The 16,095-nt window shown below is 46.4% G+C and overlaps 1 protein-coding gene across 6 annotated transcripts in view; it reads left to right on the forward strand.

Moving 5' to 3' along the window:
• The window catches only part of PLD1 (phospholipase D1), an 80,948-nt gene that overhangs the window by 45,037 nt on the left and 19,816 nt on the right, over positions 1–16,095 (forward strand). For 5 of the 6 annotated variants that reach the window (XM_075098475.1, XM_075098476.1, XM_075098474.1 and 2 more), the window contains exons 10-19: positions 110–259; positions 1,585–1,668; positions 3,423–3,504; positions 6,518–6,628; positions 7,966–8,172; positions 8,863–9,079; positions 10,038–10,151; positions 12,201–12,329; positions 12,671–12,789; positions 12,948–13,061. In XM_075098475.1, the coding sequence (XP_074954576.1) occupies positions 110–259; positions 1,585–1,668; positions 3,423–3,504; positions 6,518–6,628; positions 7,966–8,172; positions 8,863–9,079; positions 10,038–10,151; positions 12,201–12,329; positions 12,671–12,789; positions 12,948–13,061 (1,327 nt within the window). The remainder of the gene's footprint in view (positions 1–109; positions 260–1,584; positions 1,669–3,422; positions 3,505–6,517; positions 6,629–7,965; positions 8,173–8,862; positions 9,080–10,037; positions 10,152–12,200; positions 12,330–12,670; positions 12,790–12,947; positions 13,062–16,095) is intronic. The other variant, XM_075098478.1, reaches the window with a different exon arrangement.

Raw genomic sequence — 16,095 nt, forward strand, 5'->3', positions numbered from 1 at the left:
AAACGTGACCGGTAGAGGTGCATTTATCAATGTGGGTAGGCAGCGAGGAGCAGCCTAATTAAACGTACATGGCTTCAGCACCCTGCCCCATGCGTCGTCTGTTTTACAGGTCGCTGATTTTGAAGTGTAACAGCTACAGACATGCCCAGTGGTGGAGGCAGGGCATAGACGAGTTCATTCGGAAGCACGGCAAGGACTTCCTCACGGCCCACCGCTTCGGCTCGTACGCCGCAGTGCAGGAGAACACGCTGGCCAAGTGGTGAGGACCGCAGCGAGGCTGCGGCTGGATGGCGGTGCCTTGGGCACTGCTACCCGCAGCAGCGGTGGCACACACCTGCCTGTGTTAGCCCGGGTCTGATGGATATAGCTGTTTGCGTTCGGTAGCTGTGGGGATAGACGATAATTAGAGAAGTTGCAAAAAAATGAGGCTTTCTTCACTGGGAACAGAATAGTAGTACTGGTGACAGGAGTGCTGTGATCACAGCCAATAGCACTTTGGATCACCAAGTTTCATTTGAATTTGAACATGTTAGGTATTTGTTACCGTAATGATAAAAATGGTGTTTTGATGCACATACAATTGGCAGGATGTTTAGGAATTAAAAACAGAACTGCTCTTTCATTAAGATATTCCTGGCTTCAATTTTATCCCGGTTTCTGATTCTGTAAATGCTCTTCCCTAAGGTTTTAGGTCTTGGGGCTCTGGGTTGTAAGCCCACAGTAACGCAGGTGCTATTGAAAACATCTGCTTCTTTGGCTACTCCCTTCTCCATAGCTCCCTCCCAAAACAGCAGTGCTGCAGCCTGTCCTGCCCATGCTGCTCTGCACCGATGGTCTGCTTACATCCCTCATGCTCTGAAATGCAAGATATGTCCCGCTCACCGCATTTGCAAGGCTGATTCTCATCCTGTAGCACAGCATTACCCTTCCAGGCAGCACGGGATGCGTTCAGGGGCAAACGTCACTCATCTGGTTGAAGGGCAGCATCAGATTCAGGCCTTGCAGATTGTCTTTGCAATGAAAGAGAAACAGCAAATGCAAGTTTGGGTACTGCAGCAAATGCAAGTAAGGGTGACTGGGCTTTATGCACACAGCAGTCCCACGAGGAATTCTCCCGTCTGTAGTGTAACCTGATTGCACTAAGCCGTTCCCAGAAGCACCTAAAAAAAATTGATTCTAGCTGGAAGCAAACCCTCCTAGTGCTCTCACTGCAGCTTCTGCCTCGCAGCAACCACTGCCCGAATAGTTTCCATAAATCAAAGTAAACACCACTCAGCCATCCTTTTCTGAGAGCCAAAACTAGCTCATGCATCAAGCAAAACCCACGAATATCGTGTGTGGTTGTCAGAAGTGCCAAGTGGCACTTAATGAAACAGCAAAATAAGAGATTATTAAGCTACTAATAGCAGCATGAAATTCTCCCTGCGTGTTGTCCTAATTCTTGAAATTAGGGGTTTTTTTTGTTTGCTTTTGAGAAGAAAATATAAATGGCGTTAACACAGAACCCTGCTGGTCTTCAGCTGTGGACTTTGTTTAATGAAGGGGGAGGAAACCTAAACCTATGCGCTGTGTTTGCTTTTACAGGTATGTAAATGCTAAGTGGTACTTTGAGGATGTCGCAAATGCCATGGAAGCTGCTAAGGAAGAAATTTTCATCACAGATTGGTGGTTGGTACTTAAATATTTGGATGTTGACCGGCCATCTCTCTTGGGATGTTCCCAACAATGCGGCACTGTTTGGAGGCCCTACAGTATGGCAACTCGCCGTGCAGCCAGATGGTTTGGCAGCACACCCAAACGTCTCCTTGTGTTCTATTCAAAGGCCTTTTCAGGAGGGTTGGCAGCAAAAGCACATGCTTGAAATCAACAGCTTGGTTGTCTCCTTCCAAGGAAAAGCCTGAAACTGCTTGTAGGCACCACCTGAATTGCAAATGTTATGGCTTGAGGTGCTCATCGGGGGTGTAAATCGCTGCAAAGCCAAGGGATGAGAATGTTTTTCAGTGTGTAATGGAACACGGGCACTTGAACACCTCTGAAGGTGCTCTTCCCATGTAATCTGACATGGGACCCTCCTTTCAGCTGCTTCTCGCTGTTTTTGGAAGCCTCGTGCCAGCGATGAGGGCATCTTGGGGGGGGCATAATTTTGCTCTGCTCTTCAATGGGCCAGACAAAGGAGGGCAAGTTTTGTCGACCCTTCCCTGAGCAGCGTGACTGCCGAAGGACCTGGCTTCTGCCCGCTTCTTAGCTAGTACTTCAATATGTTCATGCAATGCTCTGGTTCCTGTTTGAGGCATCAAAAAGGATGCTCTCACAGACTCGGGGCAGAGTTCCCTGGCTGGATGCTGGTCGTGGCTGCCTGTGTCTTGCTTTTGTGGAGGTTAATCCGGCTGAGCCAGCCTGGACCTTGGGGACAGGACAGTAGGGCAGGTTCCCAAGCCATGGCTCAGAGGTCCCTTTAACCTTGGGCACATCTCTGTGCTCCTTTCTCCATCCATAAAATGAACGTCTTGCTACTAATCCACTGCCCACGGGAACCAGGAGGATTAATTCGTAGGTGGCAATTATGAGAAAACTAAACAAGATCTTAGCGTTGACTGGTGTAAACCTGTTTCCTGGCAGGACCACAGATAAACCCAATGCTCCTGGATCTCACATGCAACACCAGGTAGCAGTGCAAGAGCATCACATTGCAGACTTGTTTCTTAACGATTTATTCAGACGATTGTAAATGTCTCTTGGAATTGCAAAACTTATCTGAAACTTGGAGTTTCAGATAAAAATGCTGTTGTCAGAAGAATGCTTTTAGGATGTAGCAATATGCTTTAATCAAACACAAGTTCCCATGCTCGGTGTGAAAGTAAAAGAATGAAATTCTGTCACATTCCTTTGCAGGAGTTAGATGAGATGGCTTAATTATTCCTTGTAATCCTTAAAGCTTTGAATCAATAAAATGCCCTGCCGAGAGGTCATATTGCTTTGTCTTTAGGCAGCAAGGAAAATCCAGCACAAATCTATGCTACTCAGATAGCCTGAGTATTAGGAGAACTAAAATCCCACTCTTACTTGTATTTTTTTTTTAATGTCTACACATTTCTTTCAAATATACCTTGGGGTTTTCTTCTGTTGCATTTTTCTTTCATAGAGTCCAGGTTTCCCCATTTATACATGACTGTTAAGCTTGGTCTCATGGCTTGTTGAGTACCAAGGTGCGTGCGCTGGACACATCCCCTGCCCTCTGTAGTGCTCCGTTATTAAAAAACAAAGAGCATGACATTGGAGAATGCATCACTCCGGGATGTGAGCCTTCACATCTGCCTTATATAAAGTGCATTATTTTTCTACTTACCAAGTTGATTATTTAGGCCAATGCTTTGTTTGCAGAGTACATATGCTGTGTTTTTTCCACCCCTTTATTTTCTTAGGCTGAGCCCAGAAATCTTCATGAAACGACCCGTTGTGGAAGGAAATCGCTGGCGGCTGGACTGCATCCTCAAGCGGAAAGCGGTAAGTGAGCTCCAGCTGCAACCTTCACCCTGCAGAAAACCCCTTGTGCCCACCTAGTTACAGGGTCGTACAGGGGCTGGAGTGTTTGCACCGTTTATTTTGCTAGGGATGAGAGTTAAAGCTGGCCAAACCTTATTTTGGGTGGCCTCAGAAAACTACATGTTTTGATTTGCTCCCCCGATTTGTGTTTGGAAGAGCTCGGAGGCGGAAGGGTAGACCCTCTGATTGCCCCTTTAAGTCCTCAGGTTTGGGTCACTTCAGCCTTGCGTTACAACTGCCCCAGCTCCTGGTGGGGTCAAAGAGCAGTTGCCGTCCAGTGCTGTCCTTGTGGCATAGGTAATCTATAGGTACAGGAAAGACTAGGCACTTTGGCTCTTGGTAGGTGGTCTGTACGTTACTGCGTTGTGCAGATCCTGTCTGTCATTACCGTGTGTTGTGTCTCTGTGCTGCAGCTTTCAGAGGTGAAGCTGTGAAATGTACCATCACTCTGCCAAGACAACCAGGATGTCATTAGCAAAGAGTCTCTCGGTATCATCCGGAGGTTTATGCTAGCTAACTATAGCCTTCTCATCTGGTTCTCCGTACTTGATACGTGCATAGGTCCTTGCTGCAGCTAAACACTGAAGAGCTGATGTTCTTGCTGTTCACCTCTCATTCTTTGCTATAGTAAAAGAGTGCCTGTTGGCATTAAACATCATCCTGGTGTCCCACAGCCCCATTACTCCTGGTGGAGTCCCTCTTGCTTTCATCCTGCCCAGACCAAGCTGCCCAAAGCTCTTCTTGCTGTAGCTCTTTCACAGCTGCTACCATTGGTAATAACAAATTTTAGTGGAGCGTAAGAAAGGCCAAAGCCTTGAAAGGTTTCTGTGGTTTTTTAATTATTATTCTTATTATTTCCAAGGGTAACTTATATTATTAAAGACGACTATTTTTTTGGAGCTGCCACTTACTACCTGTACGTCTCCTGGTTTCCTTTGTTCCTACTCATCCCTTTCTCTGTTCTCATGGTTTTTGTGGCCACTAAGAGGAGGAAGATCAGCTGTGCCCTCTGTACCTGTCCCTTATCAGGTGGAGACTCTAGTCATGAGGATCCTGGTGCATTGCTGTGGAAAAGGAATGTGGGGAAAGAGTTTCAGCAAACCATGAAAAAAAGTGTGCAAGCACAAGCAGCATCACATTCCCCAGAGCTGGGCTGAGCATGACTCAGAGACTTGGACTCCTGTTTACATTGCCATGTTATCTGAGTTAATAAATGCTCGTGTTCAGTAAGCAAATGTTTATATAAACTTGATAAGGCATTTCTCCTTCTCTGCTGTTCCTCCTGAAGAGAAAAACTCAGACATGCTGTTGACCTGGTGCATCTCCTGGCCCTCCAGGTCAGCATTGCCATGCAAAGCTCTGGGCTGTTGTGCACGCTCCTTTCTTATGCAGCACTTGGAGGTATGAGCAAACAACCACAACTACTGGCTCTGTTTTTCCTTAACCATTTTCATCTCAGTAAACATTTTATTTTGTGGCTGGTTGTACTCTGCTTTCCGATAACAAGTCTGGATCCTGACTATAGAGAACATGTTTCTTGGAGCCAAGCGAGGCAGACAGAGAAGCAGAGTGTGAGGTGTTGATGCTTGTGGGCTGTACTTCAGTTGTTCACCCAACCCATGATAACACCAGGGCTAGAAATGGTAGTTTGCCTCACGGTGAGCAGTGAGTCAGGGAGGGAAGCGTGGCCGGGGAACTCTGTTGTACTCATGACGTGGTAGAAGGGCAGGAGTCCAGGTGGACGTGCTGAAGTAGTCTTTGACTCCCTCCTCTTCCAAACCAATTGTCATCACAGCCCTCACCCCTCCACATGCCTACGAAAAAAATAGGGGTTTGTGTCTAACTGTTGTTGATTTGGAAGTAGTTTTATTTTCTGGAAGATGAACCGTGGCCACGGGGCATGCTCACTGGAAGAATTTGGCTTTATTTGTCATATTGACATAGATTTTCCTATGGCTATAATTACCCTGTAAGAGTGAGGAGTGTTTTAAGGCTAGTTCCTGGAAATACTTGCCTGCTCTCTCACTTGTGGCATTTCTTTGATTCGGCAGGGCGGTCAGCAAGCTGGTGTGTAGATATAGGGGTAAGGCTGCCCTTTATGTATGTACAGTGCTGCCTTGGACTTCTCTGGGTGCAGTGGGGAGCAGAATATCATCCACAATCTTGGAGACTGCTCAAGCTATCAGTAGCAGCTTTATGGAAGTAGAAGCTTAGAAGGCGGTGGCAAGTTTAGGTCACAAGTTTAAGCTCCACTGCAAGATTTGAAGCTGCGCTGACTTATGGCAGTGAGTGGCCAGCATCTGCTGAGGTTTGGGAAGTACTTGGAAGTTTTGAAACTGCTTTAACAAGTGTCCTTAGAAACCTTCCTGTGGGTACCTTTCTGCTAAAGAAAAGCACCATCCTTTGGGCACTTCTCATTGTATTCCAGGAGCTTGTTTAACTCTACAGCAGAACGAACATGTTTGCTGGCGTTGGGTTGGTTGCATCCCCTTTAGGAGAGGGATGTCTGCATGACCACACCGGTATCGTTGTCCTGCAGATGCTTGTAACTGTAGGCAAACCTCCGGGCAACATGAAACAGCAGAAAACTTGAACTTCAGTGGATATGTGCAGCATTATTACCTGTGGACTGGATCACATTGGCAAAATTTTGCCTCAAAGGATGTTGAAAAGGGGCCTCTGTAAGAGTGACCTGTTGATGGGCTTTGGCGTAGCTCAGCTCTTCACCCACGAATCCAGGTCCTGAGCCCTTCTCTGGAAGCTGGAGAGTTTTCCTGAGCAGTGCAGGTCCTTGCATGAAGTTGGGGTCACCATGGTGGATCTGGAAGACTATAATCAAGAACAAGTAACCTCAGCCTGCATTTCTGTCTGCAGGCACAACATGCGTACTGCCTCTTGGCTTTTCCTTCCTTCAGAAATGGGCTGTATCCAGTGAAATACCTGCATACCATGTGTTTCTTTTTATTTCTGACAGCAACAAGGAGTGAGAATTTTTGTTATGCTGTACAAAGAGGTGGAGCTTGCCCTAGGGATTAACAGTGAATATAGCAAGCGGACGCTCATGCACCTCCATCCAAACATTAAGGTAATTGCGTGTTGGGCAGTCGGATGAAGGACATTTGCATTCATTTGCTCTCAGGTAGCTAGTGTTGACCCTCAGGGTATTTGGGAGTGAACCAGAAGAACAGTGTTTGCCACTGTTACAGAGGGAATAGTCTGAGAAGACATATCCATACAGTGACTCCCACATCTGGCAACTTCCTTTCTTTAGGTTATAATTGAACATAAAATCGCTTAGTTTAGACTTGCCAAAGCAACTATTCATCTAATTCACAAGAAACATATTTCATGTGACAAGTTAATGGGGTTACATCAAATGGTACGTCTTACAGCTTGAGAATGTTGTCTCACTTCAGCATTTCATACGTAGATGACGAGAGTCAACGCTGGATGTTTATGTTTCCACCATAAATGAACAGCATTGCACTGTCCTGTGCTGTTCTGCTGCTGCTCTGCCACCGAGCAGAATATGAGTGGTGGCACACGGACCAGTAGATAAGGCTAGATACAGTCTCTTGAAATTAGAGACATATACATTTTAATGAACAATAAGACATGTTATGCATGAGGGTGACTAACAAAGTGCTAGAGTAATAGATTTATTGTCACTTGACCAGTTGTCACGTTGAAGGGAAGCACCCATTTGCCATCATCTTCTCAGTGAGACTGGAAGGTGTAACTGGAGGATATGTGCTATGTGTATAACAGGTTTTGGGAGCTGCCAGGTGAAACTCTAGCTTTTCTCCCAGGAAGCTGGTCTAATGGCTCTCCTTCAACATAAAAAAAAAAAAAAGAAAGAAAAAGAATTAAACTATATCCTGAATGCTTAGATATAGAAATTACTGTGCCATAAACACCTGTCAAAAAGAATCTCATAAATAAATGTCAAACAATTTGCTGATTTTATATGGGGAAAAAAACCAGCCAACTTCTCATTTCACTTATGTAGTGGCAACAACCAAAGAAGTGAGTCAGATCCCCAATATGTTGTTTTCTTTTAGAGCAGGCTCTGTGTTTGAAAGCTCAGCTATCATAGCTCTACTGAAAGCATGATTTTATTTGTTGAAACTGTTTCCGTGACTATAGTCCTCTTATGAATACAGTTGTAAGCGTGACCTATCCCAACATCAGTAATTCTTGCTGCTTGGGAATACCCATATGGTGGGGCAACACCTGCCTGCCTGTAAGGCTGAGCCCAACTTGGGGGGAATTGCATAGCTTCAGTTATTGCAGCAGTCTGTGTGGAGGCATCTTCTAAAAACTCCAGTGTTTTTCCCATCGTTCTGCGCAGCCAAAAAGAAAAAAAGCTGGGCTGGAGGGATGGGCAATGACGCTGAGCTTGAGTGCTGGTTCTCTCCCCAGGTGATGAGACACCCAGACCATGTGTCCTCCTCCGTGTACCTCTGGGCCCACCACGAGAAGCTTGTCGTCATTGATCAGTCCGTGGCGTTTGTGGGGGGCATCGACTTGGCGTACGGCAGGTGGGATGATGACGAGCATCGCCTGACCGACGTGGGCAGTGTCAAACGAATGGTGGCAGTGAAGTCGGTGTCGACGACCAACCTGGCAGTAAGTGAGCTCGCTCCAGCTGGTGGCCACCTTCAACATCAGTGTGTCAGGTTTGCGGTGGGGATGAATAAGCCGTGTCCGCCCCTAAGCATAGGGTTGGGTTTATGGAGGATTAAAAAGGAATAGTAATGGGAAGGCGGAAGTATCTGAGTATTGAATGACTTTTTAGGGCTAGATCCTGACCAGCCCTTGCTGGGGTGTGGAGATAGACAGCTGGGTTTCCCCTGGAGCTTGGAGCAGCAGTCACAATTTGGAGTCTATGTTCTTAATAAAATTTAGCCAGAAATGCACAGTAGGCACTTGCAGAGTGCTCCAAACTTCTGGATGCTCAGGCCCTGAGCAGGTGCCTTGCTTGCCAAGCTTTCTGCTAACCTGGGTCTGTATGCACCCAGAGATCTCTAAAAATTCAAAGGAGGGTAAATTTATGAGAATTTCAAGGGGAGTAATAATCCAGAGTAAATTTATGGGACTGAAGAATGTACTGCTAGCTTTAATGGGTTTTTCTGTCGAGTGCCTCCTCGGTACAGACTCTCTCCCCCAAAGGCACTCGTAGCTTCCACTGAAGTCTGTCTTCGTCACGGAGCAAAGTTTGGTTGGTAGTTGTTCCTGAGCATTGATACGCATGCTAATCTGCCATTAAAGGGGAACCTGTCCATACATCACCTGCAACAACGTCCTGTGTCTTTTAAGTCTGCAGCGGAGTTGTCCGAACATGTCTCGCTGCACTCCCAAGCTCTGTCCCCAGAAAGCCACTCATTCGAGAGAAATCCTGATGATGCCCCAGACACATCAAAAATGAAAGGAGTGGGAAAAACCAAGAAGTTTTCAAGGTTTAGTATTTACAAGCATCTCCATAAACACAGCATGCACCGTGCCGACAGCGTGAGCAGCGTAGACAGTGAATCGAGTAAGTAACTTTTTTCAGCTAAACAACACATAAAGCGTGTGTGGAGGTGGGTGGGTGTCCATGCGGATTCACATCATTTCTAGGGTAATGTGTTCTTTGTAAGGAAGGAAAGTTGACGAATTTCTCAACTATCAGAATAATAACTATGTGTGGTCAATACGTAAATTTGCTTCACGGCAAAATATGCAAGAAAAGTTTTAAGTGATTTGCATTTAGTTAATTGGCAATTGTCACGAGCCATCAGATGACGTGATGCGGTGTGCAGGATGCCTAATGTTTATATTGTTGGAAAAATTTTGTTCCCACAAGGGAGAATTGGGCTTTTTATTTTTCGACTCGTATTTATTACAACAAGCAAAAAAGTTTCTGAATGTGATTATCCCCTCTCATAGGCTAGTGTTACTGAGCTATAGGTTTAAATCAGTTCACTTAAATGGAAATGTTCCCGATTCACCCACTTTCTAGAGAGGAGAGACTATTCAACTGTTGAATATTTGAGTGCAGCTTTTAATTCCCCACATGCAAACCAGCTTCAAACCTAAACTTACAAGGATCGGCTTGACGTTTGTTCTAGCATGGAATCCTTCCTGAAAACCATTCCTGACGTCTTCAGCTCCTGAAGCTGGGTATTACTCGTGGTGGGGACTTATCTGAGTTTCCATCACTCCCTGTAGATCTTATTCCTGCCCCCGGCCAGAGGAAGCCTTGCTGGAGCATCGTTTGTCTCGGCTGCACTCAGCTCGGGACATAGCCATGACTTTGCGACTTCATCTGTTTGGTTTAAAACGAGCTGGGTCTTGAATTTAGCCCTTTGCCTGTTGGTCACTTGTAGTTTCAGTGAATTCATGTCTCATTCGAGCTCCTGTCATGCAAGGTGTCTTCAGACAGGATCGGGCACCAGCGTGGTAGAAGTGGACGTGCGTTTTTGCCGTAAATAGAGCATCTTGACTTTCTGCAGGTTACTGTAACCCCACTAGAAGTCAACCAAATATAATCCAGAGTTTAAAGCCCCATCTGAAAATGTTCCATCACCACAGTGAATCCAAACAGGGGCTTGCTGAGCTTCGGGAGGGTAAGTGGAGGAAGGCAGAGGTGCAGACCCCTTCAGGCTTTAGCTGCTGATCTTTTTGCATTGTAATGATGGTGAGAGTTAGGTTGGGTGCCAGGATCAGCCTTCGCTGCTTGGGGTTCTTCCAGCGTCCTTAGCACCACTCTGAGGATGTCCTAGCAGAAGAGCCTTCTCCAGAAGCTACAAAAATTTCAGCATAAATAATAATTAAAAAAGAAAAAAAACCACACAACAAATTTGCAATAACGACAACAGGGAACAGTTGAGGAAATAACCCTGATTCTGGTATATGATGATTTCAGCAGCTCTCATCCTGCAAAGGAAAGGGGCTCATTACTGGAATTGGGAACTTCTGCATTGGGTACTTTACATATTTATAGATATTCCTGATGCAGGAAGATATGCAAACAGAGAGAGGAAACAGCAAAGCGGCTGCTGCCAGACCTATGTTTCAAAGAAGACTTGGGGCCTCCCTTTTGCCCCTTATTAAAATCAATGGAAGCATACTCGATTGAAAAAGGAGTTGGGTGGTTGTAAGCACTGAGCTGTTCTGATCTCTCGACCAATGTTGAAAGGGCCTGTTTCAGTATGGTACCTCACTGAGCTGCCTTTGAGTTCTGGTACGGGGTGAGGAGCAGTTCTTCAACATCTTCCTCTTCCTAATGTCTTCCTCTATGGCACTAATTGCCGGTTATAATATATTGGTTACAAAGTAGTGGCAGGCAACAAGGAAGAGATGCATTTGCTTCATGGAAATGAAGTGCCATCTCGCCTGTGGTCACCTCATGCTCATTCATGAGTCGGCGTGCGGTCATCAAAGTTCACTACATGAAGTGTGTTTTGGCCGGGTAGCGTGTCCCACCCGTTCCCATTCGATCAGGCAGAGTCAGCGATTCCCCAGCTCCACCTGGACTCTCACTAGAAACTCATGCTTCCCGAAGCAGCTGCGGTGCATGCCTGCTGCATGGCAGTTTTGGCATGGCTTGGCTCGGCTCGCCGGGGTTACAGCAGTGCTGGCGAGGCTTGCTTCGTGTAAACTGGCCCCGTTGCGCCGCTGCCGACCTGTATTTTGTTCGCTGTTGAAAGTGAGTGTTTTTGTGCCAAGGGGTTTTCATGGTTACCTGGCGATGTGGTCAGGTTAGGAGAAGGTTTCTGCTGCTGGCATATTACTGTGTAATTACTGCACTAGTATTTGGTACGGTAGATGAAGGCTGCTCGCAGGGCTAGGAAATAATGCTAGTTATTCATGGTCTAGGCCAACAGCTTTGGTTTTCTTAATGGTGAGGAAAAAGAATCCACTCTGCACCAAAATATATGCTCTAGAAAAGGGATCCTGTCAGGAGGGAATATCCCGGTCTACAATATTTTAGACCATTTTAATTACCATCAATCTGGACCTCAGGGTCCATTTGCTCAACATGTAAAATTGTATCAAAAGGTGACATTTTTATTTGGAAAAACAAAATAAAACAAAACCCACAATACTTAATGAGGGAACATGAGCTTTTTAATCACCTCATTCTAGTAAATAAAGACTAGCTTCTGTTGGAGGAAATACACCCTGATATAGAGGCAAAATCATAAAACCCTCTGGCAGAGAAGTTGGAATTAGTTCATTAGTATTGTAAAATATATTAAGTAGATGATATATGTGATGTTCCTGTACATATATCCACTCAGGTCAGTCGTAGCTGGGAGTGGACTGCCACATGGTAATATTTAGGTATCATAGGACTGTGGAAAGACAAATGATTATACAGTGTTTTCTATTTTTTTTAGTCCAATGTAGAGAGAATTCAGCATCTGCTTTATATTTCCATAACAGACTCCTATATATTACCTGTCCTGGTTGTATAACAAATATTAAAATAGGGAAGAAAAAATACTAATATGCATGCTTTGAAGGCAACAGGGAGACAACAGCTTCAGCCACCTGGCACGGGCGAGTCCCACCAATGCTTTTCCACGGCAGTGAGTCCCTCGCCGGTGGTGAGCGATGGACAGCTGTGACTTTGGAGCGTGTGTTATTGTTATCTTGTTTCCCTGTGACAGATAAAGGATCCATCCACAGCTTGAAGACGGGTGTTGGTGAGCTGCTTGGGGAAACCAGGTTCTGGCACGGAAAAGACTACTGCAACTTTGTCTTTAAAGACTGGGTTCAACTTGACAAACCTTTTGCTGGTAGGTGCCTTTGTACCCTGGCAGTCGTTACTTTCCCCCAAACCCTGTTCTGCATCTTCTCGGTCTCAAACCGTATTTTTTTCCTGCTTCTGAGCCAGAGGTAATGAGGCAATTTTGGTTTGGCTGCTCAGAAGCAGCAGCAAAACTCCCTTTGAGAGGTTTGAGGGCCAATTGTGCCATTACGGTCCATGAACTTGGACTGCAGGCGATTGCATGATAATTCATCTGCACAGCCCTTGGTGCTGTGTCCCAGAAACTTCAGCCTGAGGAGGGGACTCTATGCGTTTCCACATTCATGTCCTGTGTCTGAGGAGGTCCAAATGCGCTTTCCTGTCCTGTAGACTTCATTGACAGATACACCACCCCGAGGATGCCCTGGCACGACATCTCCTCCGTGGTGCACGGCAAAGCTGCGCGTGATATCGCCCGACACTTCATCCAGCGCTGGAACTTCACCAAGGTGGGGTGTGGGCATCGCTGCTGGGGGCACGGAAATAAATACACACCCTGCCTCATCCCCATGCCCGCCCTAGGCATGCCTTTTATTATTTCTTATGTTATTCTACTATATTGCAATCTCTTCAAGGATTTTTGTTTTTCTGTTTTTCCCCCGGGCAGATTATGAAGCCCAAATACCGATCCCTGTCCTACCCATTCCTGTTGCCAAAATCTCAGCAAACTGCTAACGAGTTGAACTATCAGGTGCCCGAGGCTGTTCGTGCCACAGTCCAGGTGGGTGTTGATGGTGTCCTGCTCACCTACTCCTAAAAGAGCTTGTTTTGGATCTTTCCAGCAGGGAGTGTCGATGCCTGACAGACCCTCTGCAGAACTTGAAAATGTAAAATGAAAAAACTCTTATTTAATTTAGCTCACAGCATAGATGGTTGGATCCTCAATTACAGTAAAATAATGCAACTCCTTCAGGAAAGATGTATTAATTTATACCTCTGCCTTTGAGTTAAAAGGGCTGAGCTGTATGCAGCACTCAAGTTGTAGGAACACCGTGACTTTGTATAGCTGTGTAATTTTCTGTTTTGTTTTCTGCTGCTCTTCTTCTAATGCCTAATGTTTGGGGTTTAGGTTTTGGGAAGCCCTGATGGGTTGAGGTTGCCCACTGAGTATTTATCCCAGATCTCAGAGCCATCTACCAGGCCTCTGATGCCTTGCTCGGATGCAGAGCGGTCAGCCAGAGCCCAGCATTAAGTGGAGTCTCAGGGCTGTTGCTTTCTGCATTGAACTTCATCTGCATTTTATTATGCAGCCACTCAGCCCTGTGGGTCCTCTGCAGTTCTGCACAGTCAGCCCACAGTCTCGTTTGTGACAATCATCCTCAGGCATAATTGCCAAGATACTTATATTTAAAACCCTATAGCTATATTGAGGTAGCTGTATTGAGTGCATATATTGAATGCTACTGTTACCCGGCAGAATCATGGACTTGTTGAGAAATACAAAGTCAAAATAGTTATGCTGAAGCAGCAAAACAATTGTGTGTCTCTGTGGATGAAAGATGGATGAAATAAGAGCAATTAGTCCAAAACCAGGAAAAATGCATGCCTTTGCTCTTTGTAAGGAGTGGTCCACCCAGATGACAGCAACACTTGGGGAAGTTGAGTGTAACAAGCTGCATTTTTCTGGGTTTGCGGGTTGCCAGGGCATTGTGTGCTCCTCCCCACGTGGTGTGAGAGCAGGCCAGCACGGGGGTCTTGTGCTACGGATCTCAGGCATTTGCATCAGCCACCAAAACAATGCTCACAGCTTGTTGAGAAATAGTCTCACTTCAGGCATCATCATGCTTCTCTGAGGCTGTAAATGCCTCCCCAGCTGTGTCTGACACCAGCTGTTTGGGAAATTTTGTTCTCATGGAAGTGAGGGGCCTTGCATCCCCTGAGCACGATCGAACTGCAAGATAAGCCTCAATTTCTAAATCATGGGTTTGCTCTAGCAAAAAGTTAAGCTTTTCTGATTACAGAACTAGAAGCAGTTCCCTCCCAAAGGATCAACTAAATTGAGCACAGCCTAGGTCCAGCTTCCCTTCAGTCCATACTGCAGAGCTGCTGGCTCAGGCCATGAGCCCGTGGGAGAGGAGGGTAAGCTCAGACGGTGACTGCTAAATGCCGCATACACCAGTGCTGAACGAGGGGTGAGCTGTTTGAAAACTAGCCCCAGCACGACGTTGTTGGGGCATTGCAAATAGCTGATACATTCCAGGAAATGAGGGGCTGTTCCCAGTCATGCCATAAACAGCAAAAAGCAAGCAGGTTTGTCTTTTCAAATTAATAATTTACACTACTGTGCTCATTTCTAATTTATGTCGTACTGCAGCTTTTAGAGACCAGTCAAGGTAGCCCAGCCCTGCATATAGCCAAAGAAATAAAACTATATAATATTAGGCTGAAAATGTTGCCCTGCAACGTACCAGCCTTCCCAGTATGAGGGAAGACTGTAGGGAAAGAGCATTTGCAGCGCCAAGCACGGTGGAAGCAGTGAGGGTGGCTCCTCTGCCCAGGCTGGTGGACCCTGCCTGGGTGCAGGTCCCCTGGCCCTGGGCTGCTGGCAGCTGGGTTATGATCGCTGGATGATCTCCTCGAGCTCCACGGCATGGTTTTGCATGCACACATTGTAGTTTTGGCCACCTTCTCCATAATGCTCACTCTGGCCTGGTTTCCATCCACCCCTGGATGACACAAGTGCCCTGAGCATCCCTGAAGTCCCTGCTGCGGGTCAGCGTGTGGCTCGGGCTCTAGGCCTTATGGAGGTTTCAGATTTGGCCGCTGCAGGAGGTGGGGAGAGGGGAGGACACCTGCAGCCTGGATCTGAACCCTTTTCCTCCCAGTTGCCTGTTTTGCGGTTCCTTGGGGCATGTATCGGGGTGTCCCCGCATGGCTCCTCCTTTCCTGCAGTCACAAGAATATCACCCTCTTGCCTGCCCAACGTATTTGTTCCAGACCACTGTCTCCTTTCAGTGGTACAGTCCAGCACAGAAATAAGCCAGATACCCTAAAATCTTTCACCAACTTTTTTATCCAGAAAAACTAGAGCAATATTGTTGTTCTTGATAGGGAATCCTCTGGCTGGCCAACAGCCAATCCTGTGTTATCCCCGTTTTGGTGCTGTATAGGGACTTTATAGGCAGAAGTTACTGCCCAGAGGTAAAAACCAGCATCCAGCGACTGTCCGTGGCTGTGGGGTGACTGAATAAAGTCTGGCTGCCAGTTTTCTTGTTTCTGAGCTTGCCTGCAGACCTGTCTTCAATTGTGGGCAGATCAGAGGAAGGGAGAACACAAAGGATCTGTGGGGATTGCAACGTTGCTGCAAGCCCGAGCCGCTGACCTGTCAGCGAGAGATTTTGACCTTGTTGTACCATCTGGTTTTGCTCTGCTTTGTCAGAGGAGAGGAGCAGGAAAGTGTTTTTGGGAGGGTGGGGTTAGCAGGAGCGGCACTGACAGGGGCTTTCCCCTGGGCAGGGAGGATGAATGCAGCGTGCATGGGAAACAATGTGGGTGTACAGGCTGGGAAGGAGGAAAGGAGCCTGTCAGCTCCTCAGGTTTCTCATCGTTTCTCATCGTCTTTTGTACAAACTTCTGGGCTTTGCTCACAATACCAATGTGATTGCACGTTGCAAGAGTCAAACAGTTGCCTGCCAAAGGCAGTGCCAGGTTTTCTCCATCTCTCTATTTCCATTCCAGAGTTTGCAGTTATCAGCCAAAGCCAGCGCTGCAAAAGGTGTGACGTGGTGAGGCAATATCCAGTTCCTGATGTAAAT

This window comes from Phalacrocorax aristotelis, chromosome 7 (genome assembly GCF_949628215.1).
Source record: "Phalacrocorax aristotelis chromosome 7, bGulAri2.1, whole genome shotgun sequence".
NCBI lineage: Eukaryota > Metazoa > Chordata > Aves > Suliformes > Phalacrocoracidae > Phalacrocorax > Phalacrocorax aristotelis.